The 25,722-nt window shown below is 59.4% G+C and overlaps 3 protein-coding genes across 4 annotated transcripts; 2 read left to right on the forward strand and 1 right to left on the reverse strand.

Annotated features, from left to right (window-relative positions):
• Positions 1-1,408: 1,408 nt before the first annotated feature.
• Positions 1,409-2,537, reverse strand: CRYBA4 (crystallin beta A4; the record flags this gene model as incomplete). The annotated part of the gene is made up of 5 exons (XM_084217188.1): positions 1,409-1,556; positions 1,687-1,829; positions 1,934-2,075; positions 2,275-2,393; positions 2,499-2,537. 5 exons carry the CDS (start codon positions 2,535-2,537, stop codon positions 1,409-1,411), a joined length of 591 nt encoding a protein of 196 aa, XP_084073314.1.
• A 4,096-nt stretch (positions 2,538-6,633) lies between these two features.
• CRYBB1 (crystallin beta B1) lies at positions 6,634-10,171 on the forward strand (the record flags this gene model as incomplete). The annotated part of the gene is made up of 5 exons (XM_084217234.1): positions 6,634-6,774; positions 7,529-7,647; positions 9,216-9,348; positions 9,472-9,614; positions 9,991-10,171. 5 exons carry the CDS (start codon positions 6,634-6,636, stop codon positions 10,169-10,171), a joined length of 717 nt encoding a protein of 238 aa, XP_084073360.1.
• A 6,579-nt stretch (positions 10,172-16,750) lies between these two features.
• Positions 16,751-25,568, forward strand: TPST2 (tyrosylprotein sulfotransferase 2). Of its 2 annotated transcripts, XM_084217281.1 has the most exons (7): positions 16,751-16,854; positions 18,595-18,660; positions 20,471-21,373; positions 22,802-23,000; positions 23,683-23,733; positions 23,849-23,897; positions 25,051-25,568. In XM_084217281.1, the coding sequence occupies exons 2-6, from the start codon at positions 18,650-18,652 to the stop codon at positions 23,876-23,878; spliced, it is 1,194 nt and encodes a 397-aa protein (XP_084073407.1). In that variant the 5' UTR covers positions 16,751-16,854; positions 18,595-18,649; the 3' UTR covers positions 23,879-23,897; positions 25,051-25,568. The 2 variants fall into 2 exon arrangements, with proteins under 2 accessions (XP_084073407.1, XP_084073408.1); XM_084217282.1 differs by lacking the exons at positions 16,751-16,854; positions 18,595-18,660 and adding an exon at positions 19,850-19,881.
• The last annotated feature ends 154 nt before the right edge of the window (positions 25,569-25,722 follow it).

Below are 25,722 nucleotides of genomic sequence, written 5' to 3' on the forward strand. Positions count from 1 at the left end.
GGGGCTGGGGGGCGCCGGTTCCGCTCGCTCCTGCCCGCCGCGCCGCTCCTTTGTGCTGGAGCTTTCCCAGAGCATCCCTGAGGAAGAGGCGGCCAAGCAAACTCCTCCTCCAGCAGCCCCCGGCCCCCCCGGCCCTACCTACGGCGCAGGAGGATGCTGCAACTCGCATTAAATTTTAATGCTGGAAATGCGGCCGAGTCACCTTTTCCCCGCACCGCTCCCGCACCCTGGGGACCCTTTTGCCACGACAGCCGCTGCAAACGCCACTGTCACCCCCTGCCAGGCATCGCTCGCCGTGATGTCACGGGTTCCCCACAGCCACGGGTGTGACCCAGGGGACGCGGGACGAGGGGGACAGGGGCTGTCGGACCCCTGGGGACATGGTGGCAGGATGACGAAGGGACGGATGGCAGACAGACCAGCCCGGCTCGGGGACACGGCCCTGTCCCAGGACAGCCCCCCCCATGCTGGGCCCAGCTCCCCTCCCGTCCGGGGGCTGTGACAGCCCCTCCGCAGCGCTCTGCAGCTGCTGGGCTCCAGCATTGTTCTCCAAGTCCCCGCCGGCTCCACGGGGACCCCTGGTCTCGCCGCCAGCTGCCCACCGTGCCTGGCCATGTGCTGGCCCCGCTCCCGGACCCCACGTCCCCCCAGGGCTCTGGAGCTGCGCAAGGACGGGGGGGGTACCCAGGACGGGGGGGTGACAGGAAGCTCTTCGGGTCTCCCTGGCTGCCGGCCCCGGCCGGGTTTGCCCTGGGGCGCAGGAGGGTTTCATTCAGCCCATCCCACAACTTTTTGTTTCTTCTCCCATTTAGCCTTTTTTAATTGTGATTTCCTGCGGAGAGAATCCCTTGCTGGGCAGCATTCCCTCCGCTGGTGGCCTTGCTGCTGCAAATGTCATGGATGGGACATTTTCACCACATCAAACATTTCCTCCAGAACTCTTCTGAAATGAGGAATTTTTCCAGAGCAGCCCTTCCCGGCTGCATTTCCAGCTTTGGCTGCACACTGGGTGTGCAGGAGTGAGGGACAGGTGGTGGGATGTGTGCAGAGGTTTGTACAGGTGGGTGAGAGTGCTGGGACGGCTACAGGGTGTGCATGGACACGGGGATAGGTTCACACTGGCTTGATCCTGCAGCTCCTTTCACCCCATGGCAGGTGCTGGAAGAGCAGATGGTGTCTGTGGGGTGGTGGGATGCGGGGGCACCTGGGCAGAAAAATTCCCCTCCACCTCATCCCTGCCGCTACAGAGCCCCACTCTGCCCCCGGGAGCGGCATCACTCCCGGCCACCCTCTCCCATGGCCCTCTTCCCCGACTGCCAGCGCCGCCTTGGACAACTGAGCCTTTATTGAGCTTTGTCCCCGCTCAGGGGACAGACGGGGCCCGGGGCGGGGGGCTCCGGCACCGCGGTCACTGCTGGACCCTGCGGATGGACTGGACCTGGCCCGTCTGCGCGTGGGACCCCCACTCCCGCACGTGCTTGTACTCGCCCGCGGGGCTGTCGCTCTCCAGGAGGTACTGGAAGCCCCGGTAGCCCGGGTACTGCGAGCAGACCCACCTGCGACAGAGCAGAGAGCGGCGGTGGCTCGGGGCTGGCGGCACCGCGGAGCCCCCGCAGCTGCCAGAGCATCCTCGGCCCCGCTGCGCGCCCCGGCGGTCCCGGCAGGCTGCGAGCCCCGGGTACTCACGCTCCGGAGCGGACAAGGAAGGAGCCCACGGTGCTGCTGCCCCAGCCCAGGGCGGGCAGCGAGGGGCAGTCGTCGCTCATCTCCGCCCGCTTGCCCTGGAAGTTCTCCTCCTCAAAGAGCATCAACCTGCTCCGTCCGTGGTCCTGCGGCCGAGACGGGCACGGCTTTGACACTGCCACCCTGGCCGTGACCAGCGGTGAGCAACGGGGGCCGCTCCGCCGGGGGGAGCCGGGGCGGGGGCACTCACGGCGCAGGCGATGGGGCGGAAGGAGCACATCCTCTCCACGTGGTAGGCGTTGCTGCCGCTCCACGCCTCCCAGCACGGGTACTCGCCGCGCTCCAGCACGAACTGCTGCCCCTGGAAGCCGCAGTGCTCGAAGCCTGCCCACCTGCCGGGGCGGGAGGGGTGAGACCCCCGGCGTGCCCACCGCCCCGCTCAGAGCCGGGCTGTGCTCGCTGCGCCCAGCGGTGCCCAGAGGAGGCAGCTCGGGTAGCAAAAGGCACTGGAGGCCTCCATGCTCCAACCCCCCTGCTACCGTGGGGTCCTGCACCACCGTGGGGTGGCAGTGCCCCGGGACCCCCACTCACGCCCCGCTCTCGATCTTGCAGGAGCGGACGGTGCTGAAGCCGTGCTCTGGGGTGCTGTAGCAGTCGGTGGTGAACTCGTGCTTCTTGCCCTGGAAGAAAGGCTCATCCCACACCACGATCTGGGGGGAATGGAGGGAGTCAGGGGGCTCTGGGGGTGCAGATATTGCAGCCCCATTCCCGGGTGTTCACAGGGCATGGTGCTGGTCCTGCCCGGGACCCCGTACCTTCCAGAGACCGGAGGATTTCTTGCAGCGCTGGCTCATGGTGGCTCTGCCAGAGCACAGGGGAAGGGCACAGTTAAAGCTGCCTCTCTGCCCAGATGAAAATGACCTCAGGAGCCCTTGTTGTCCCCCTTCACCACCAGTGTGGGGCTCAACAAGGGGGTTGCTTCATGCTGGAGCGGATGAAGAGCTCTGTGGCTCTCCCTGCCCAGCTGGAGCTGCCACCAGGGCCATGTGGATCAGCGGGCACCTGGCCCAGTGGGCACCTGGCCCTGGCAGACATCCCTGCCCGTGCCCAGGGAAACTCCTCCTCCCACTGGCAGCTCCCTGAGCCAAAGCCACTGTGCTGGCAGGGCAGTGCTGAGCCGGGAGCACTGCAGAGGCGGCTGCGTGCCCACAGTGACCATCAACACCTGCCACTGCCACAGCCAGGGACAGCCCCCGACCCCCCAGCCCCCACCACAGCTCCCGGTGCTGAGGAGAGGTCTAACCCCAGATCTTGGATGTTGCTCCACCTGTTCCCACAGCTGCTCGCTCCCAGGCCCCACCATGGGCATGGAGCAGCTGCCCCAGGCTGCAGCGCTTACCTGGGGTGAGGTACTGGTGCCCAGGGAGGTGACATGTCCAGCAGCCTCCGGCTGGGTTTTTATAGCCTCCAGATAGAGACAGAGCCCAGGGGAGCATTACTGAAACCCCTAACTCAGCACATGGCGGGGAGGAGGGACCGGCCAGAACAAAGGCGCCGTGTCAGAGACGCTGATGAGCCGGGACATCGAGCTGGCCCACCAGGCACGGGCTCTGACCCCCATCCCACAGCTCCAGGGCTGGGGCATCGCCCCCAGGCCCTGCCAGCGCTCCTGCCATGTGCCCTCCCCTGCCTGGGGGCGTGGGGAGGTTTCCTCACCTCTTTCTGGGAAGTGGAAGGAAGGAAGGACACGTCTCCACTTGCTCTCCCTGCAAGGGCAGAGCAGCTCTACCCTAAATCCAGGGTGGCCCATTTCAGGTTGGGCACACAAGAGCCATGGACACCATAACAAGTGGGGACCAGGGGCATGGGAAGTGGTGGTGGGGGGTATAAAAGGCATGGGAGGGACTGGAGGTGCAGGTCATGACTTGGGAAGAGCTGCAGCAGCCTCCTGCCTCTGTGTGCTGGAAAGACTCTGCTGCCACCACATTTTGAGGACCTAAACACCTTCTGGCTTTGCTCACAGTGACCCATACAACTCAAAATCATCCTGGGGTGATGCCAGGGCCCCAAAGGCTGGGCAGAGGCACCCACCCACCCAGCCTGCCCCTCAGAGCGGGCAGCAGGCAATGGAGGCTCTTGAGTCCAATGGGAAAACCCTGTCCTCAGGGAGTGCTGTGTTTTGGGACAGAATTTGCTAGAAATCTGCCAGGAGGCTGAGCCAAAGTCCCCCTCATGCAGTTGCAGCAGCCCTGTGAGCCCCGGGCACCCTGGGGGAGGCAGAGCAGGGCAGCTGGGGTGGCTCAGCACAACAGGCTGCCCCAGGGCACAGCCGGGCTGCACGGGCTGTCCCTGCCACCTGCAACCCCAGCAAAAGCCCTCTTGGCACTGGCACAACTTGTCCCTGGCTTCTCGCTGTGGCCTGAGCTAAACTCAGCTTGTGCTGGCCACCAGCACAGTGACCACCACTCACTCACTGTCCACACCACGTCCTGGCAGTGTGACATGGTCATTGGAGCCTGTGCCCCCATGGTGGCACTCGGTGCCAGGCAGGGATGCAGCAGCAGGAGATCTGTGGGTAGTGGGGCTCACCAGGACAGAAAAAACCCTCGTGCCCGTGCCCTCCATGGCCACACTGTGGCTGTCTGCTTCCAGGGCAGGTCCTTGCTGTGCTGGAGCTGTGCATCTCTGTGCCAGGGAGGGGTGGTGCAGGGAGGACACAGGGTTCATGGCAGGGCAGAGGTTTTGTGTCTGGGGGGCTCAGGGAGGGCCAAGGATCGATCCCTGCTGTCAGCCCTGGCTCAGGGAAGCACACGGGGATGCTGAGTGCTCAGTAAGGAGCAAAGCAGCCTTCAGGAGCAGAGCTTGGCCCCTCCGAGCTGGTTTTCCAGCACCAGGGTTCAAAGGTGCTGGGGATTGGGAGGGGAAGCAGAGTCTGGAGCAGGGGGTGGGTGATTTATGCCCAGGAGGCACAGGGGAAGCAGCCACCCATGCTGGCTCTGGGAGGAAGAGAGGGCAGGTTAAATTAGAAATCTGGATAAAAACCATGGAAACAAGCACAAATTGAGATCGTGGATCATAAAACACTGCTCAGTATCAAGATGAGAACCAGACTGAGCCAGTGCCCAGGGTGACAGGGCAGCAGACCCCACACCCAGCCATGTCACAGGCACAGCACACCTCCTGAAAAACGTCGGGAAAAGAAGGGATCAATACGTTCTTTTTGTTGGGGATTTTGTGCAATGGCCCAGAGGGTGCAGCTGGATCCCACCACTGCTGGGTGACACATGAGAGGAACAAAAGAGGGGGGCAGCACACGGGGCTCTGAGCCCTGTGCTCACACACCCCCGGGTGAGGCACTGCTGCTGCTGGATGCTGCGGGAAGCTGAGGGTGCTGGACAGGGGTGTGGAGATGCAGAAAAACTGATCAGAGGCTCAGAGAGACTCAGGGGAAGGTCCCCTCAAGGTGCCATGGGGTGGGGGAGATATGGCACCAGAGCTGCCACAGGGACTGGTGCCAGTGCATCCCCAACCAGTCACTTCACGACCTTCCTGCACCAGTCAGAACTGATGCCCCAAAACCATGAGTGTGATGGTGGCAGAACTAGGGGTGGTACAGGGTCACCACAGCACAGGGAAAATGGGCTAAAAAGCAAAGGAAGAAGCCTGCCAGTGAGCAGGGACGTTCCCAGGGGAGAAAAAACACTGTTTTCAGGCACTCAGGTGGTTCGGAAAGTGTCAGCTTCGATTATACATCCTTTGGAAAAAACCTGACTCCTGAAGCATTTCAGAACAGTTCAGGTCTCGCTTTCTGGCATCTCCAGGGCAGCGCTGCCGGTGCTTGCGGGCACGGGGCGATGTTCAAAGCAAGAGGCTGTGTTTGGAGGGGAGGACCGGGCACAGCATGGTCGCAGGCTGGGCACGGCGGGGCTGTGAGCGGGTGTCGCCGCGGGCCCGGGGCCGGGGCGCTGGGCAGGGGAGGTGTTCCTGTGCCGGTGCCGGCGCCGGCCGGGCCGTGCCAGGGCTATATATGCCCTGCCGGGGCGGCCGCACGCGGGGCAGCGGGTGCCGGGCGCGCTGCAAAGTGGCACGGTCAGGTCTTCTGTTGTGCCGGGGGCACAAAGGAAAGTGCTGGGTTCAGCGGCTGGGCACGGGGCCGGGGAGAGGCTTCCAGCTCGCCCAGCGCTTTGCAGGATGTGATGACTGGGCGGCCGCGCAGACACTGATGAGCTGGCAGTTCCTTTGTGAGCCCGCCCGGGGGTCTGCCCTTGCCAGGCTATAAAGTGGGGGCCTCGCGGCGCCCCGAAACACAAGCCCGCTCACTCCAACAAGAAGCAGCAGCTGCCCAGGTAAGAGGACAAAGTCCCCGGACACCGGGCTGCAGAGGACCCGAGGTGGGGAGAGGGAAACTCAGGGTCTAAGCCGTGACCATCACTGTGGTGGTCACGTCTGGGAGCACCTCTGTGCTCAGCATCCCACCGCCCTCCACTCCCCGGGGAGCTGCTGCTGACACTCACCTGCAGGGCCACAGTAGGGTGCCAGCTGCAGGGCCTCAGCAGACCAGGACTGTCACCTTCCCACCCTTCACATGCTGCCCCGGTGCCCCCCGGGCTCCCAGGTGCACCCCGTGCGGGATGGCCCCGGTGCCTGGCACGGCATCAGGCCCCATCCCTGGGCACTCCTACAGTGCTGGGACCATGCTCAGGGCTCTCCTGACCACAGAAGGAGAGTGTGGATTCCAGGACCTCCTGTGATCCCCCTGGTGAAGGCAGGATCCTTGCCTGTGCCTGCTGGAGAACCTTCCAGCAGCTCCTCTCGTGGTCCTGCCCACCCACCCCATTGAGAGTTCCCATCCAGGTGTTACTGTTCCTGGGGGGGGCTGTGGGTGCCCACATCCATTCCTCCTCTAACCTGCTGCTGGTGCCCTGTCACAGACTTGAGCCCACCACCGCGATGTCTGAGACCACAAAACCCGCTGCTCCCGGCCAGGCTGCGGATGACAAGGAGAAGGCAGCTCCTGCTCCAACCCCATCCCTCGACCCTGCTCCTGTCGCAAACAGCAAGGGCGAGGAGCCCTCCCCAGAAGCCTTCAGGGTAAGCCCTGTGGTTCCCCATTTGCAGGGACATGCTCCAGGCTGAGGCACAAGGGCAGGAGGAGATTGTTCCAGGGGGAAGGACTGAGGAAGTGTGGGTGATGCCATCCCTGCTCTGTCCCTCTGACAGCAGCCATGGGATCTGGGCAGCTGCTGCGGGAGGAACAGTCTGAAGGTGCCTGTGCCAGGACAGATGGTTGGGGACCACAGGCTTTGGAAGTGCTCTCCCCTGGGTTGTGGTGTCAGGGCAGGCTGCTGTCACCTGTTCCCTCTGGTCACCCCCTGCATGCAGGGGTCCTGTGGGGAGGTGGAGGGGACACTAGGGGTGACAGGGCCAGCACTGAAATGCCACAGTGATGCCGGCATGCCGCTGACGCACTACCGCAGGGCTGGCATGGGGGGGCAAGTGATGCGAGGGCTCCGGTGACACCGTGCCAGGCTAAGGCCAAGGTGCAGACAGAGCACCTGGAGAAGCAGCTCCTTCCCACCACTGTGGACACCAGCAGCAGCAAAACCAGGGGCAGGATGAGGCCATCTTGGAGCAGGAACCGCTGTTGGGGGGAACCTTCCTGTGCTCAGCCTGTGCTGGGCATGCCTGTGCACAGAGCCCAGCTCAACACGGGTGGGCACCAGAAGTGAGAAGCTGCAGGAAGGCTTGGAGAGCCGAGGGGGACACATGGAGCAGTGGGCTCAGGCTCTGGTCTGCCCTCCCTGTGCGTGCCTGTCCTCATCCAATCCTTTCCTTGCACCCCCAGATTGTTGTCTTCGACCAGGAGAACTTCCAGGGCAGGCAGATGGAGTTCACCGCCGAGTGCCTGAACCTGGCTGACCGTGGCTTCGACCGGGTGCGCAGCGTCATTGTCACCTCCGGACCGTAAGTGACCCCAGCCACGGAGGGGGCTGTGACCCTGGGGATGTTTCCAGTGGGTGGGGACACAGCCCTGGGCACAATGTGATGTTCAGGGACATTTCCCTGCTGCCTGGGCAGAGCACAGCAGGGCCAGCACAGGAGCAGAGCAGGCACCTTGGATCTCCTTTGAGGAAGACAGGAGGGCCAGGATGGGTGGGAAGGATGCCAGGACCACGTGCAAAGCAAAGGACACCAGAGGCAAAGCCAAGGGCTGAGGAAACATGTCCATAATTTCAGCCACCTGGAGTAGTGCATGGAATATAAGGGACCTGCAGATTTTAGAGAAGTCAAGGTGAAATGAGGTGGGATCCTTGGGCCAGGATGGAGCAGGCAGGGACGGGCAGGGACAAGCACCCGCCTGCACCCAGGCAGCTGAGCAGCAACAAGGGGGCTGGGCAGGTCTCAAAGCCGTGGGAACAGTTGACACAGGCAGGGACAAAAACGATCCCCAAAGCAGATAACTGAGCAGACAGATGATCTCCATGTTGAAAGAGCATCCCACCATGCCGTGCCTGGCTGGAAACAGCGTGCCCAGGAATGCAGGGGGGCTGGTAGAGCTGTGGGGAGGATGCACAGGACATGGCTTGTCCTGACAGCATCCTTGAGGGACCGGGAGGGTGACCTGGAATGACACTATGCAGCACCTATGACTTTTTTATTAGGGACCCAGAATATCCAACTCTTCTTGAAACAAATGGGGGATGGAGCAGCCTGGAAGGAGCTCAGATATGATACCTGGGAAGCTGCATTAGATATAGAAAGGATGAAATTGGGAGGAGAGAACTTGGGTATTATTGGGGTCTTTAGAAGCTTCTTGAGAGTCACTGATGGAACTCTGCACCCAAAAATGTGCATGTGCTTAGGGAAAGACAAAACAACCAAGCTGAGCTTTAGCAGCCAGCTTGAGGCTGTGCAGCCTGAGGTACCTGAACACATCTCCTGCCAGCAGGAAAACCCCTGCTGGCATCTGCAGGAAGAGCTGCTCTGCAGGGAAAGGGGAAGCAGCAAATGCAGGACTGTTGTGGTGCTGGGGGCTTCTGGAGCCCCACACCCATGACATTCCCTGCACCTCAGCACCTCGTGGCTCTGCTGAAGAGGTGACATTGCAGCTGGATGAGCCCCACTCCCAGCAGTGGGATGGGTGCCAGCGCTGGCTGGCGCTGGAGCAGTGAGGCGTGCGGGCGTGCCAGGGTGACACAGCCCAGGCAGAGGGACAACAGAGTCCTGAGCTGACTCTGCGGGTCACCAGCTGTGCAGGGGTCCTGCTGCTCCCCAGCTGAGGAAGAGGAGCACTGTGAGTGCTGGTGCCTGCTGCAAGTTTCGACACTCACACACCAGTGAGCTTTCAGCCAGGAGCCTATGGATCAGCGCTGGCTCTGCACAGGCCACAGTGCCTGGGCTGGGAGAAAGGTGGGAGCAGGGTGGTGGGGCCACAGCCTTTTTGGAGACCCCTCCTGTCCTGCAAGCTGGCTGAGCAGGAGGGGAACTGCTGGGGGGCACCTCACCTGCTCTTTCCCCACCTCTCTCCCCAGCTGGGTGGCCTACGAGCAGGCCAACATGCGTGGGGAGATGTTCATCCTGGAGAAGGGCGAGTACCCTCGCTGGGACACCTGGTCCAGCAGCTACAGGAGCGACTGCTTCATGTCCATGCGTCCCATCAAAATGGTGAGTGCTGGGGAGCAGAGAGCCTGGTGGGGTCTGCCAAGGGCTGTGTGCTCGATGCCTCACTGCAGCAAAGCTCCAGGGCTTTGGCCACACTGCCCAGCACCATCCCTCTGTCTTCCCCAGGAGGCTGAGGACCACAAAATCTCCCTCTATGAGTCTGCTGACTTCAAGGGCAACAAGATGGAAATCCAGGAGGATGATGTGCCCAGCCTCTGGGCTTATGGCTTCTGCGACCGTGTGGGCAGCGTGCAGGTGCCCAGTGGAACGTAAGCTGGGCTGCAGTGGCAGCTGCCTCGTGCTAGGCTCCCTGTCCTCCCTAACCAGCTGCTGTGGGCTCTCAGGCAGCCAGAAAGTGCTGCAGGGCTGGTCTTGGTGGCATGGCTGCGTTTGGTGGCATGGCTGTTTCTGGTGGTGTGGCGGTTTCAGTTGGCGTGGCTGTTTTGCGTGGTGTGGCTGTTTTGGATGGTGTGGCTGATTCTAGTTTTGGATGGTGTGGCTGCTTCAAGTGGTGTGGCCCATCCCCCAGAGATAGGTGACCAGCACAGGGAGGTCCCACCAGCCCCCCAAGCACCCACCAGCCATGTGGGTGCTGCTTTGAGTGGCCGACCCCGCTCAGGTGCCCTGTGTTTATTTTTCTCACAGCTGGGTCGGGTACCAGTACCCTGGCTACAGAGGCTACCAGTACCTCTTTGAGACCGGAGACTTCCGACACTGGAATGAGTGGTCTGCCTTCCAGCCCCAGATCCAGTCCATCCGCCGCATCCGGGATATGCAGTGGGACCAGAAGGGCACCTTTGTCACCCCCGACGCGCCCTCTGACTGAGCGTGCTGCCTGCTAGCTACGAGTCCCGGGCCCCGTGGGGCACCCCCGCCTCCCCTCGCGCTCGCCTGCCCAGCACTTTCCTTGTACATTGCACATTCCCTGGATGTACTCTACCTTGTGAGGCAAATTAAAAAAAAACCAGAAGATTAGAACTGCTCGGGGGTCGGTGGTGCATGAGCGCGGCTCCGCTTGTCCGGGTTGTGCCAGCCTCGCGCTGGAGTCGGGTGGGACACGGGGGAGGGGGGGTTTGCCAGGGAATTGTCTCATTCAGGAACTCCCCGCGCTGGGGCTGGGACACAGGAGACCCTCGATGTGGGGGAAGGGGGTGGCAAAGGCTCTGCAGCCCAACCCCATCAGCCCCCGTGGAGACCCTCTCAGCTGGGGGACTCGGGGTGCCCCGGGAGCCGCGGAATCAGGGCGGGTTCCTGGCTCTGTCCGCTGAATCTGGGTGGGCTCCTGGCTCCGTCCACGGAATCCAGGACGGGCTCCTGGCTCCGTCCACGCCTGCGGGACCGGGAGCCTGCGAGGGGTCCTGGCTCCCTGCCCCCGGGATCCACCTGGGCACTAATTAACAGCCGATATTGCAGTCAATCAAAGACCGATTCACTTTCAAGGAGGTTTTTTTTTTTCCCCTCGGATGCTGTCCCTCCCCGCTTTGCGGTTTCATTCCCCCTTCCCATCCCGTTGCCTCCCGGTGGGGCACCTCGGGTGGCATTTCCTTGCGCTCCCACGCCGCTAATTAGCGACGGTGATGATTAACTACAGCGATAGCAGTGACGGCAGGGCGCTGCACACAGGCAGCACCGGGACACGGGCGGGAACCGCGGATAACGGTGAGGCCGCGGCAGCGCGGTGCGGAGCGCTCCCGGCAACTGGCGGGGACGGCTGCGGAGCCACGGCCGGTAGCAGCAAGGGCAACAGCACCGGCAGGGGGACGGGCAGGGACACGGGTTGGGGCTCCGTCCCGGGCTCGGTTCCCCGGTGCCGCCCGGTGCCCGGCGCGCGCGGCGCACGCGCGGAGCGGCGGGCGGGGATCCCGGCCCCGCGTGCGCGTGACGTCGCCGCGTCTCGCGCCGCTCCGGGCCGGCGGCGGCCCCGGTGAGTGCGGGGGGCACCGGGGGCAGCGGGGGGAGCGACACGGCCCGGCAACCGCGTGTGCCTCTGCCGTTTGTCCCCCCAGCCGCGCCGGCTGGCAGGTGCCAGCGGCCGGGCTGCGCGGCGGGCGGTGCCTGGTACCGGCGGGTGCTGCCTGCTAGCGGCTCGGGGCTCGGTGGGTGGCGCGGGCGAAGCGAACGTGGCGCGGAACGGCGGGGGATGCTCGGTGCGCAGTGCGGGGGGTGCGCGGTGCTGGGGACACCAGGCGGTGATGCGTGATCGGAGCGGTGCAGGGTGTTTGGTGCTGGGGACACACAGCGATGCTCGGTGTGCGGTGCTGGGGACACACAGCGGTGTTCGGTGTGCGGTGCTGGGGACACACAGCGGTGCTCGGTGTGCAGTGCTGGGGACGCACAGCGGTGCTCGGTGCTGAGTGTTCGGTGCAGAGTGCTCAGAGTAGTGCTGGATGCCCAGGACAGGATGCTCGGTGCGGGGTGCTCAGCGCAGGTTGCTCAGTGATCAGTTCAGAGCGTGGTGCTGGGTGCAGGGTGCTCAGTGTAGTGCAGGGTGTGCTGAGGTGCCCTCAGGGTGCTCAGTGCACAGAACACAGTGCAGGATGCACGGCAGATGGGACAAAGTGCTCAGTGCAGGGCTCTTCTTGTACCTTTGTCCTCCCATTCTGCTCTTTGGCACATGGTCCTCTCTCCCCCCTCCCGTGGCACCCCTCTGGCAGCCCAGCACCAAGCCGTACCCCCATAACCTGAGCACTGCCATACACAGAGGCAGCCATGGGCTGGGGCTGTCTGTCTGTCCAGGTGTCCAGAGCTCAGCCAGGGTTGGGACTGCCCTTCTATACCAGGATGAGCGTGGTGGCCTGGGCAGAGTGGGTGCCCAGTGAGAGGCTGCACCTGCGGGTCTTGGGCAGCATCAGCCTCTGCTGAGGCTTGAGAGGTGTTGGCAGCACCGAGGTCAGGGTGGCTGTGGGAGGTGGGTCCCTTGGCAGGGGGTGCAGACAGGCTCCTGAGCGGCTGTGTTGGCACCTTGCAGCACACACAAAGCACTGGCACTCTCCTGGCAGTGCCCATGTGTGGCAGGGATGTGACATCCACGCTTTGTCCAGCTCAAGTTCCTTGGGACTCATGGCTGGAGTTGCTGGCAATGGAGCTGGGCTGCCCTCCTGGGCAGGCAGGGGATGGTTTGCATCACAGAGGCCTTTGCTCTGTCCCTCTTGGTGTTTGTTTGCATGCTCGGGCTCTGTCCAAAAGTCATCTCACAGCTTGAAACCCCTTCAGACGCCTCCCTGTGCCAGGCCCTGCTGGCTGCTTGGACTCCATTTCAGGAGGCAAGTCCCCCCTCAGCACAGCCGTGCTGCTCCCTCCTGCTCAGGCACCGAGCAACGGTGAGTGGGGAGATCCCAATGATTGGTGCCAACAGGTTTCCAGATTCGCTGTGTTTTGTGGGGATGCTGCAGGCTGCTCGTGGGGAGCTGTCGAGTGCCAGTGCAGGCGCCTGTGAGCGGGGTTTGCCATCACATGCTGGTGGCAGCTGGTGCCCCGAGGCTGCTGCATGTGGCACCACAGGAGCAGCTGTGCTGCAGAGCCCGAGGGGAGCACAGGGTCTGCGTGGAGTCACACAAGGGAGGCAGCCTGGAATTTGGGGGACAACAGCTGAACTGGGCACTGTGTGAGTCCCCCCCAGCATCACCCATAGCAGCTGGCATTGGAGGGCTTCACTGTGGGGGGATGTGGCAGGCTGAGGCCTGGTGTCTGCAGGAGACTGGTGGGCTCACCAGCATGGTCAGGCTCATGCCATGGCTATCCTCTGCCTGTAGGTTTTACAAACAGTATTAGTAATTTCTGTCGCTATTTTAAGGAGATTTTCCAAAGGCAGTTTGCATTCCGGGTACGCTGAGCCTTTGGGGATGTGTGGGATGGCAGGAGTGCTGTTAAAATGCGGGGACTGTCAAGAAGATTTTTGGAGAGAGAAAACAAACCCCCAGCAGGTGGTTTTATTTGGCACTGTGCAGATGTGCCTTGCAATGAATTTGTGATGCCTTGAGGAACCTCAGCCTCATGCCTCAGCCGAGCACGTTTCCTTCCAGATTCCACAGGCAGCAGGCACACAGAACCCAGGAGAAGCTTGCCCTGGTGTTGGCTGCCTGCTTTGGTTCACTCTGTTTTCCAAGCCCTGTCTGCCTCCAGAATTCCTGCAGGAATTCTCTCAAAGATTTCCACTCTCAAGGTGAATGATGCCTTTTTGCCCCCTTTTGGTCCCCAGTCTGTGCTGTGGTGCCTCACGGTGTGGCTGCAGGCAGGAGGGGTGGCCCTGCCACAGGTGCCCCTTGTCCCCTCCCAGGGACATCAAACAAGAGCAGCAGTGGGGGTTGCTCAACACGCAGCGCTCGGAAGTGAAGCAAGCAGCTGCTTCCCACTGTGCATTCCCAGGCAGTGACCCCAGACTGAGACTGAGGGCTCTGAAGGGGCTGAAGCATGCAGGTGCTTCTCCACAGAGGAATGGCCACAGGCATGTTGGCTCCAGAGCTGCAGGCTGCTGTGCTGGGGCAGGGGAAGCTTTTCCAGCACTCCTGCTCCTGCTCAGTGCTGGGAGGGATCCTGTGGTGCGAGCAGCTGTTGCCGGCAGTGACTGAGCTGCAAGGGGGGTGGGATAACAGCCAGCCCCCCTCGGGCAGCTGTGCTCACAGCTGGCTGTGAGCCAGAGTGGCTGGATGGCACTCAGAGCATGGGCACAGGCCTTGGTGGCCCAGCGTTTGCAGATGCAAGTGGCAGCAGAGGAGGAGCAGGGCTCCAGCTGGGCTGGTGCAGACAGGAAGGAGCTCGGATGTGCTGTGCAGGGTGCTTTGGCTGATGAGGCAGCAGCGGCGCAGGCTCGGAAGGACCCGGTTCCGTTTCTTCCATCGGTGGTTTCACAAGGGTTTCACCCGTGCCAGGGCCTGGGAGTGGTCAGTGCCCGTCCTCGGTGGGGCTGGGAGTGGGAGGCCACAAACACACATTGCTGAAGTGGGAGTTGGTGCTTCCCAAAGTTTCTGGCTTTGTGGAGACGCCAAATGTTTGCCTTTATGGCATCCATTGTGCTGAGCATGGCTGGGCATTGCTGGAGGTCCTGGGGCTGGTTCGGGCTTAGGGTCTGCGCTCCTGAGGGAGCTGCAGGAAACAGGACAAGAACAAGCAGAGAAGCTGGAGAAGATGGGGAGCAGTGTCCCCTCTCCCATCCCTGCATGCAGGGTGAGCAGTGGCACCTCCATCCTTGCTGCCCTGCCCTGCCCTCAGGCAGTGCTTCCAGGGCTGCTGCTGCTGCTGCATGGGGAAATAAAACACTTTGATTTTGTTTCTTAAGCAAATTTGAGGTTTTGGGGTTTGTCTTGCAGAAACAATTTTTTATTTGCAGATCCTGATCTTTGGGCGTGCAAGAATAGAGCTTGTTGAGACTTAGGGTTTGGCGTGTGGATTGGGAAAATATTTTTTGAAGATACTTGGTGTTTTTTCTAGCAGTTCCTCTGACTTCTCTTCCTCCCTGTTGTATGGCAGGCTCTGACCACCCACATTCCTGCAAGGGAATATTTGTGCAGTTTTGTGAGGGAAGAGCTGTGTTTGCATCAAGCGTGGTGAGTGAACAGGGGGGCTGCAGCCCTCGTCACCCCTCGCCCAGTGCCCCTCTCCCATGGGGATTCCCAGGACATACCCTGGATGAAGGATGAGAGTTGGAGGGATCTGATCAGAGACATGGAGAGGAATCATAGAATCATCACAGAATCATGGAATGGTTTGGGTTGGAAGGGATCTTAAAGATCTTCTAGTTCTACCCCCTTCTGCAGGCAGGGACACCTCCCACTAGACCGGGTTGCTCAGAGCTCTATCCAGCCTGGCCTTGAACACTTCCAGGGATGGGGCAGTCACAGCTTCCCTGGGCAAGAGGAGCTGGGGGAGAGCTCAGTGCTTTCCCAGAGCTCTTTCCTCCAGCAGGACAGTGGAGTCACTGGTCAGGGCACAAGGGGAGCCAGTGTGGGAGCATCACCGTCAGTGGACCTGTGCTGGCTTTGCCTTTGTCCCCCTGAGGCAGCAACTGCAGAGTAATTACGGAAGGGTGAAGCTCTGTGGGTTAATTAAAAGTCAGGAGCTCCCTCTGAAGTGCAGAGCTCGTGTCCCATTTCAGCACAAGCGTGCCTGAGCCTTGCTGCGGTGCAGGCACACGGTGCCAGGTGCTGGGGAGTGGGTAGGTGCCTCCATCCCTGTGTCCTGCCAGCAGCTTCCCCCTTGGGCATTCCATAATTAATCTGCCACTCTGAGCTGAAGGATGTGTCCCTGCGAGGCTGGCAGGGTGAGTGCTGAGGTTTCCATCTCCCGATGATAAAATGCTGTCACCATGCTTGGAACAAGGGATGGGTGGAGGGGAGTTACTGTAAATTGGTGGGATTTTTATTGTTTGAGGAACACTGTACCACTGAGCAGGATAATAAAATGTTTTGCTAATCATAACAGCCTTGAGGCGATAAACCAACAGTCTGTTTGTGCTGTGAAATGTCTGTGGATCCTCTGCTGATGTGATTTAGAGCCTCTTGGAGCTGGCTGGCACACAGTGCCCCATCCCTGGCTGGGCTCTTTGGGATGCTCGACTAGAATGATTGGTGTGGCTCAGCTCTCACCTTGCAGGCTTTTCTGAGCCAGAAAGTGTTTGAAACTGGCACACGCTGCCTTAATCCTCAGGGCAGCAGGTTCTGCTGGTTTATTTTTCTTGGTACTCAGCAGTGAGAATAAATTCCCCTTTGCCCCCTGAGCCTGTTAGGTGCTAAGATGCAGCTGGAGCAGCCTGTGTGTGGTTTGGGTGCTGAGGTGGCTGCTTCAACACTCATCCCTGAACTCTTTTGACTGTTATTTTTCCCTGGGACGATGGCGGCGGTGTAAGTGTAAACCACAGGGCTGTCAGTGCTGTTTGGGGATTTTCCAAGGGACACAGAACTCCAAAGTGCTCCAGACCCAGGTGTTTTTGTTGGGATTGGTTGTGTTTTCACTGGAATTGGCCTCTGTTCCAGTGGATGCCATGGGTTCATGACCTGCAGTGCAGCTTCAATTTTAGTCACCAAACCGTCCTGCTCTCAGTGGTGCTGCTCTTGCCACGTGGTGGCTGACAGCAGCTTCTTTTCTGTTGTGTGGGTTTTTTTCAGTGCTGCAGCTTAATTTTCATATCTTCTCTCCAAGGCCAAGGCACATATGCAGCAGAGGTAGGTGCAGAGCCCCTGTCCCACCACTGGGGTGGGTGGGTTGGACTCTGTTCCCACTGTCCTGTGGGATCGATCCCGGTCTGTGAGGGGTGGAGGAGCACAAGCTGGGGGTTGTGCAACAGGGCTGACGCTGCACTCGGTGACCACAGCCACCCCCGTGGTGCCTCTGTGTGCTCCTGGTGGAGATTTGGGCTGGCCCCATGCTCCATGCCCCATGCTCGCTGCATTCCAGTATCTCCTGCTAAGAGAGATACCTGGGAATTGTTTGGAAATGTGCTGCACAAGGTGCCAGCGGGAGCATCCAGGAGGAGCAGAGCTGCCATCAGCAGTGCCAGCGTTGGACTGAGCTCAGGTTAGGATGAAGCAGTGGCCCTCAGGCAAGCTGTGTTTATTTTTGTAAATGAACTGGAGACTATCAATTCAGTAATTAAATATCGCTGATTTGTAAAGATGTGAGTTGGATATGTTGGGACATTTCTTGCTGACCACAGTTTCTGCTGCTGTTCCGCCACAGGGGCGTCTGCAGATCCTCATCCTTTTCTTAAGCACCAACAAATTGAGCTCAAATTTTCCAGGCCACGCCTATGTGTTTTGGGGAGGCTGCACTTAATGACACTCATTTCTGGGAATGGTTTAAAGAAAAATGCAGCTTTTGATCATATGGGGCTTCTCATAGAAACTGTTTCTGTGGTTGTTTGTAACACTTTAACAAATGGTGTTTCCTCATTGCTGAGGGTGCTGTGCCTGCTCTGGGGCTGTTCCGGGGGTGGTTTTTACCAGTTCCCAGCACAGGTGCCAAGGTCAGGGGTTTCACTCGGGGGTTTTGGTAGGGTTTTGGTCAGAGCTGCTCTTGGAGCCCAGCTGGTGGTGACGCCCTGCACAGCATCAGGAAGGAAGTCACAAGTGTGTGTCTGTGTGTCTGTCCGTGTGTCTGTGCCTGGGCTGGATCTGGAGCCGTTTCTGGAGCGGGGTGAGTCGGGTGGGCTGTTGGATCACCTCTGTCCCTGCACCTCAGCACTCAGGGCACTGCAGAAGCACATCCACAGATGCAGCTGCTGCTCCGTGGAGCTGCAGCCTGGTCTGGAGCTGGAATCCTGTAGTCCATGAAGGCCTGGCTGAGCAGGAAGCCTCACAGGGAAGCGCCTGCACTGCAGATAAGCCCTTGTAGAGTTCCTGCTGGGTGGAGTTTCCCTCTGGTTTCTCTTTAGTGCTGAGGCGGAGGGGCCGGTGACACTCGATGGCACGAGAGGAGACTGGAATAGCCATTAGTGTCACTACTGGAAATGTTCTCAGGAACATCCTGCAAGGCCAGGGGGAGCTGGCTGGGAATGTCCCAGCAGCAGTGACCCCAAGGTGGTCCCATGTCCACGCTGTGATCCTGGGAGCAGAGTGACATCTGGTGATCCGCCAGGTCCTGGCCCTCGGGGCGCTCTGCTGCAGCTCCGTGTCCCAGACTGTCCCCAGGATGCTCTGTGCTTGCAGGATGGCTTCAGCCAAGGCTGCTGTGCTCCCTGGCATGGAGCAGTCCCTGTGGGAAACCCAGTGTCCAGGGGTTTGGTTCCTAACCTGGGGGTATTTCCTGCCAGGCCTGCAGGTCCTCTGGGTTCTGTCTCCTTCACTGTCACTGATGTGGGGGCTCTGGTCATAGTCTGACGTGTGCCTGATTTCAGCATTTGCAGCAGGCCAGTCTGGAGCTGCTTCCTCTGGTCAAGGCCGTTGTGCCGCCAGTGTGTGCTGGAATTGTGCCCAGCTGGATTGTCATCCCCTGGGCTTTAAACAGCCAGGCTGCTAGGGTCCCCCTGAGGCCTCTCTCCTTTCCAGCAGGCTGCATTTCCTAAAAGAGCAGCAGCCCTGCTGCTTCCCTCTGTGTCTCCTGGCTTGGCTGCGCTCTGTGAACAGTGCTGGTGTCTCAAGGCAGGTGTGCCAAGTCCAGCTGCCAGCGCTGCCATGAGCTGGGGCCACCAGCTCCAGCAGGAACACCTTTCCCTGGGGCTCAGAGGAGGCTGTGGGGAGGAGCAGAAGGTGCTGAGGAGGGGAGCAGATGTGTGTGCTAAATAAACAAATCAACACTGTGGCTGCTCTTCCCCATCAGGTGTTTTGGTGGCCACGGGTTCAGCATGAAGCTCAACTAGAAGCACAATGACCGTATGGGGAAAAGGTAAGAGCAAGCTGCTGGATGTGTGATTCCCCTGGGAGGCTGGGGGGCTGCTGCACATCTGTCTCATGATGTTGCACATCTGTCCACATCCCCACTGGTGCCCCATTGATCCTGTGTTGCTTTCACAAGCTGGCACGACACAGTGTCAGCCTTCTTCATGCTCAAGTCCCGTCAGCATGGGAATATGGAAGACTTGCTGCCTGCAGGACCTCTTGTCACTCTGCTGTCACATCCCCACTGGTCCCCATCCTCCCCAACGCTTTGGGTGCCAGCCTTGCAAGGCTGATTTTAGTGCTCTGCCTGAGCAAGCGTGCGTGAGTGTGACTTAGTGAGCGTGAGCATGAGCGTGTGCATGAGTGTGAGCGAGTGTGCAAGAGTATGAGTGAGTGTGCATGAGTGTGAGTGTGAGCGGCCAGACACGCTCTGGGTGTTGTTCAGCCCTCCCAGCACATTGGGGTGATCCCAGAGTGATCCCAATGGAGAGGTTTGTCCAAGTCCACACTCGCACACACTCGGTCACACTACTCACACTTGCGCACATTCGCTCACACCCATGCATGCTCTTGCACACTTGTGGTCAGGGTGGACCAGGGAGTAAAGAGCCACAAAAATACTTTTGGTGTGATGTTGCTGTGCTGCTGGGTTGTGGGAGGGCATCCCTGGGCTGGCAGAGAGGCACTGCCTGGGCAGAAGTGGATACCAATCAGTGGGTGAAGTCCAGGATGGTGGAGTGGGATGTTAGAAACTGGAAGGGGGGAGTAGAGCGAGTCCCTGAGTGCCTGGCAGGAGGAGCAGGAAAGCTGCCCAACTCCAGGCTCTCTACTGCCTGCTCCCTGCTCCGCATGGGCTGCTGCACAATGTATTCCTTCGTTGCGGGGGGAAACGATTTTCTGGAGCAGCTCTTTGGCCTGTCAGCAAAACAGAATCCATGGACGGCCCGTTCCTTCCAGTCCATTCAGCTCCTGCCCCAGCCACATAATCAAAAAGAACTAGAAATCCCGGGGTGAGCCCAGGGGAGGATTGCAAAACCTGCACTCGCAACTGGGGCGGACGGGGGGAGGGGGCGGGAAGCGGTGCCAGCATTCCCGGGAGTCCCTCCGGGCACGCAGCTGAGCTGGGCACTTGCAGAGGCTGCAGCCTTCCTGCTGGATGTCCTGCCGAGCCGTGGAAAACCCCGAAAAGTCTCGGTGCCAGATGAAGTTTCACGGATTTCTCTGTCAGGTCAGTTCCCGAGGCAGGGCAGGGTGGTGAACGCTGCGTGTGGCTGTTCACTCTCAGATGGTTGAATCTCTCAGTGTTTCATTCTGAGAGTTTCTCCTGACTCAGACCCTTAAAGCTGGCATGAGAGGCTTTTGTTTTTCTCTTATTTCAGCTTCCCCCAACCCTGTGACTGTAGGGTTAGACTAAACAAAATGTAGGGAGGATGCAGGTAGCTGGGAGGTGAGCAGTGCTGGATTGCTGACTTAGGTTTGGGAGGAATAACCTCAGCTTGGGTCTGGGCTTCATCTGGGATGGAACAGGCTCTCTGTAAAAATTTTGCTTTAAGGAGTCTCTGAATATACAGTGCCCCTCTTCTCTAAAACGTTCCTGGAGCTTTGCTCCAGCTGTAAACCTGTGTTTCTGGGAGCACAATGCAGAAATTCTCTCTTTGGGTGTGCACCGAGGCAGACTTTAATTACCTGCTGGGTGTAGGGCACCAAGCCTGGGAGGTGCTGATAAATGAAAGAGGTGCTGATAAGTGAAGGAGGTGATGAAATCCGGGATGGTGTCAGCATCCCATCACTGCCCTGACAGTGCTGTTCTCTTGCAGATGCCCGTGGGGTTGGACACTCGCTAGCGGAGAGCTGAAGCCCCCAGCCTGTGCCCAGGAGAGCAGGATGCGGGTCACCACGCGCAGGGTGCTGCTGCTGGTGGGTTCGGTGGCAGCCCTGATGGTGACCCTGCACCTCGGGCAGCAGGTCCTGGAGTGCCAGCAGGTCCTGAGCGAGAGGAGGCACAGGCTGATGAGGCCGGAGAACGAGGAGCTGGTGATGGTGGACGCCAACCACGTGGAGTACCGGTACAGCAAGGACATGCCCCTGATCTTCATCGGCGGCGTCCCCCGCAGCGGCACCACGCTGATGAGGGCCATGCTGGACGCCCACCCCGAGGTGCGCTGCGGGGAGGAGACCCGCATCATCCCCCGCGTGCTGGCCATGCGCCAGGCCTGGTCCAAGTCCGGCCGTGAGAAGATGCGGCTGGACGAGGCGGGGGTGACGGACCAGGTGCTGGACGCGGCCATGCAGGCCTTCATCCTGGAAGTGATCGCCAAGCACGGCGAGCCCGCCAGGTACCTGTGCAACAAGGACCCCTTCACGCTCAAGTCCTCCGTGTACCTGTCCCGGCTGTTCCCCAACTCCAAGTTCCTGCTGATGGTGCGGGACGGGCGCGCCTCGGTGCACTCCATGATCACGCGCAAGGTGACGATCGCCGGCTTCGACCTGAACAGCTACCGGGACTGCCTGACCAAGTGGAACAAGGCCATCGAGGTGATGTACTCCCAGTGCCTGGAGATCGGCCGCGCCCGCTGCCTGCCCGTCTACTACGAGCAGCTGGTGCTGCACCCCGAGCAGTCCATGCACAACATCATGAGGTTCCTGGACATCTCCTGGAGCGACACGGTGCTGCACCACGAGGAGCTCATCGGGAAGCCTGGCGGGGTGTCCCTTTCCAAGTGAGTCTCGGTTCTTTCCTCAGCTTTTCGTTGCACAAGGCAGGCTAAATCTGGGGGCAGAGCCGCGTTGCTGGTGTTTGTGTGTAATTTTGGGGGAGGAGGGACAGCACGTTGTACTGCAGCGGGGTTTGTGTTCCTGAGTAAGAGATGGCTTTAATGCTCCCAATCTGTTGTACTCCACAGAACAGCTTGTCAAGCAAGGATTTCAGGAGCAGGTGACTGTTTAATCTCTCTTGACACTGCAGAAATTATTTCAGTCTCTAATTTGCAAAGAACTACTTGCTCTGAAACGTGAGCTCTTTAATGTCTCTTTTTCCACCCGTCCTCAGATGCCTCCTTGGTGTGATTAGTTGTGCTGCTAATGATGATGAGCTGCAGTTCTTGCCAGGTCTGGGGTTGGCATTGCAGAATAAAAGCAATACCTGCTCAGTGGAGGCACACCCAGCACTCCCTCCTGCCCTCTCCATGTGTAGGGGGTGTTTGCCTTCTCCCACTTTCTCTTCCTCTTTTAATGCTGTTTCTTTTCTAAATGGAGGCTTAAGTCAGGCTTAGCAAAATTTAATCAGCCATGTAAGGGAATTATCCAAGTCTCTGTATCAGTTGCTGGTGCCCCGGTGGTGAGGGCACAGGAGCCACGGGGGGATGTGCAGCTGCTCCAGTTTTCCAGGATGCCCTGGGAGTGCAGCCAGCTCTACTTCCCTGTTTGCTCAGAGTAAATTGGTCCAGGTTGCTTAGATCAGGTTTTGAATATTCATAGGGGTCATCAAGTGTATCTGTGCTACAGCTCAGATATCTTACGTTGTTTTCCTCTGATAAGCAGAGGTGTCATGGTGAAACCCTCTGTCCCAGTGCAGGATAGATACCTCCTGTAAGAACAAAGGAAGCAGCCTCAAGTTGTGCCAGAGAAAGTTTAGCCTGGATAAAAAGGAAAATTCCTTTCCTGAAAGGGTAATTAAGCATTGGAACAGAACGGTGGTAGAGTCACCATCCCTGAAGGAATTTAAAAGCTGTGTGGATGTGGCAGCTGGGGACATGGGTTAGTGGTGGCCTTAGGAGTGTTGGGGGAATGGCTGGACTCACTCATCTTAGAGGATTTTTCCAGCCTTAATGATTCCACGATTCTAAACAGGAGGACCCAGCCTCTGGGGCTGTGGAAGCCCCTGCCAGGATCTGCTTTCCCAGAGCAGGGCTGTGAGGGACAGAAACTGTGGCTACCCCATCCAAGGAAGTGCCCAAGGCCAGGTGGGACAGGATTTGGAGCAACCTAGGATAGTGGAAGGTGTCTGTGCCCATGGCAGGGAGCAGGACAGGATTTAAGATCCCATCCTGTGGTTCTCTTTTGGAGGTGGCAGCGAGTTGTGTGTGAGCCCAGCACATGTGTGAAATCCAACCATTTTGTCTTTTGTTTTTTTCCTTTATTTTCTCCAGGATAGAGAGGTCAACAGACCAGGTGATCAAGCCGGTGAACATGGAGGCGTTATCCAAATGGATCGGGCACATCCCGGGGGATGTGCTGCAGGACATGGCCCACATCGCCCCCATGCTCGCCCGGCTCGGCTACGACCCCTACGCCAACCCCCCCAACTACGGCCACCCCGACCCCCTGGTTGTCAACAACACGCACAGGGTGAGTGGCACTGCCAGGGAGGGGACAGCCAGGGGCTCACGGAGCCCTCCGGAGCAAGGGAAGCTCCTGAGCTGGGTCAGGATGGAGCAGGGGGGGAAACAGCCTCACACAGGGAACACAGAATCACACAGGGAAAACAGAATCACAGAATCAGAGAGTCATTCAGGTTGGGATTGAGTCCAACCTGTGCCCGATCCCCACCAGAGCACTGAGTGCCACATGGAGCATGTTCCTTGGACACCTCCAGGGATGGGGACTCCAAACCTCCCTGGGCAGCCCCTTCCAGTCCCTGACCACCCTTTCCATGAGGAAATTCCTCCTGCTGTCCAACCTGACCTTCCCCTGGCACAGTTTGATGCAGTTTCCTCTCCTCCTGTCCCTGTTCCCTGGGAGCAGAGCCTGACACCCCTGGCTGTCCCCTCCTGTCAGAGCCACAAGGTCCCCCCTGAGCCTCCTTTTCCCCAGGTGAGCCCCTTTCCCAGCTCCCTCAGCTGCTCCAGCCCCTTCCCCAGCTCTGTTCCCTTCTCTGGACACACTCTAGCCTCTCCGTGTCTGTTTTGGAGAGAGGGGCCCAGAGCAGGACAGAGCACTTTTCCCTGGGAAGGCTGGGAATGGCTGACAGCAGTGACCCAGAGGTGATTCCACTGCCCCAGGAGGTCACTCCAGGTTCTCTTTCCCACAGGTTTTAAAGGGGGATTATAAAACACCGGCCAATCTCAAAGGTCACCTGCAGGTAAGAGCACCCTGAGGGTTTGGGGGTTTGGGACACACCAGGGTACCTGGTCACTGCTGCCTTCCCTGGGGAATGCTGGCTCAGAGCTGACCCTTCTCTTTTGGGGCTCTTCCAGGTGACTCAGAACACATCATCTTCTCACTAAGAAAATTAATGATTTCCAGGTAAGACCCTGTTTACTTAATTTCGGGATTTGGGCAAATCTGCCTGTGTTGCTCCAAGACCAGCTCTGGGTTTGTGTGATTTCTGTGGATCTGCTGGGGTTCCAGGCACACTCCTGGTGCCAGGGATCCTTCACAGTCGCCTCAGATCTTCCCACACAATGCTGCTGTGTGGGACCATTTGTAAGGAATTCTTTTCCTGAGCTCTGGGAACAGGATTAAAGCTGCAAAATGAAACTCAGCCGCCTGGGAGGGTTATTGCAGCCCGTCCCCGCGGGCAGCAGGGACACATGGAATGTGTGGATGAGCTGAGCTGCTCCCCAGCTGCCTCCAAAGACGTGCCATGGACCTGAGGAAGGGGACAGAAAACAAAGGAAAACATGATGGAAAACAAAGCTGCTGCCTTGGGCTGCTGCTCCAGAGACAACTGTTGATGTGTTGGATGTTCTTCCCCCATGCTAAAGCATAAAATACCATTCTCGGTACTAAAACTGATCCTTTAGGAGCAACTTTCTGTGTACAAGCAGATGGTTGGGCTAGAAAAAGATCAGAAGCACTGAGGGAAGATCAGGAATTGTGTGTTCCCTTGTCCTGGGCTGAGAGTTGGTTCCTTTCTGGCCATTTTTTGTGTCACAGGAGCTTTAAACCCTCAGTCGGGCCCTGTTGTGCTAGTCTGAGGGGATCCTGTTCTGAGGGGGTCCTGCCTCTGAATGGATCCTGTTCCTAAGGGGATCCTGCTTCTGAAGGGATTCTGTTCCTTAAGGGATCATCTTCCTGAGGGGATCTGCTCCCGAGGGGATCCTGCTCCCAAGGGGATCCTGCCCCTAAGAGGAGATCCTGCTTCTGAAAGTCTCCTGCTCCTGAGGGGTTCCTTCCCCAAGGGAATCCTGCTCCCAAGGAGATCCTACCCCTGAGAGGATCCTTTTCCTAAGAGGAGATCCTGCTTCTGAAGGTCTCCTGCTCCTGAGGGGATCCTGCTCCTGAGGGGATCCTGCTCCTGAGGGGATCCTCTTAGCTGAGGAGATCCTTCCCTGAGGGAATCCTGCTTCTGAGGGGATTCTTCCCCGAGGTGATCCTGTCCCTGAGGGGATCCTGTCCCGAGGAGATCCTTCCCTGAGGGGATCCTGTCCCTGAGGCTCTGTTTTGTCTCTTCCAGAACGCTGCCAATGGCCTGTCGTTGCCTGAGAAGGACGAGTGTGCAGTGGGCCCGTGGAAATCTGTTCTCCAAGCATATTGCTTGCTCCTACTGTTGCCAAATGACTGCGCTCCAGGAATGTATTTGCATTTATTTGCAAAGGCCAAACGTGCTCCACGGCGGGAACGTCCCCGGCCCGTCCCAGCGCTCCGTGGGGAAGGAATGCAGCTGTGGAAAGCCGGGCTCGGAGGGGGGACGGGAGGAGATTGATTACCTGTGCCGTGGCTGGAGGACTCCGTACATCGCGTTTGTGTCTCGTGATCCTGTTCACCGTTCCCGGTGTGGGGAACAGCCCTCCCATCCCCGCCGTTCCGTACTCCTGGGATCGGGAAGAGCCGCCCCGGTCCTGCTGTTCCCAACTCCCAGGGTCAGGAACAGCCCCCTGGCCCTGCAGAGCCTTTGTGGTGCGTGTGCCCTCCCCCCAGCCCCGTCCCCGACCCTGCAGAGGCTATTGCAGAGTTAATATATGCCCTCCCCCCGCTCCCCCATCAACGGTGTCGGACACCATTAAAGTGTTGATTTGATATTTAATATTTTAATTATTTATCGCGCGCGGGCTCCGCCCCCTCTACCCCGCCGGGCCACAGGGCGGCGCTACCAGCGCGGCCGCTCCGCTCCTGGCGACTCTATGGT

The sequence above is a fragment of the Fringilla coelebs genome (assembly GCF_963513975.1).
Source record: "Fringilla coelebs genome assembly, chromosome: 17".
Taxonomy (NCBI): domain Eukaryota; kingdom Metazoa; phylum Chordata; class Aves; order Passeriformes; family Fringillidae; genus Fringilla; species Fringilla coelebs.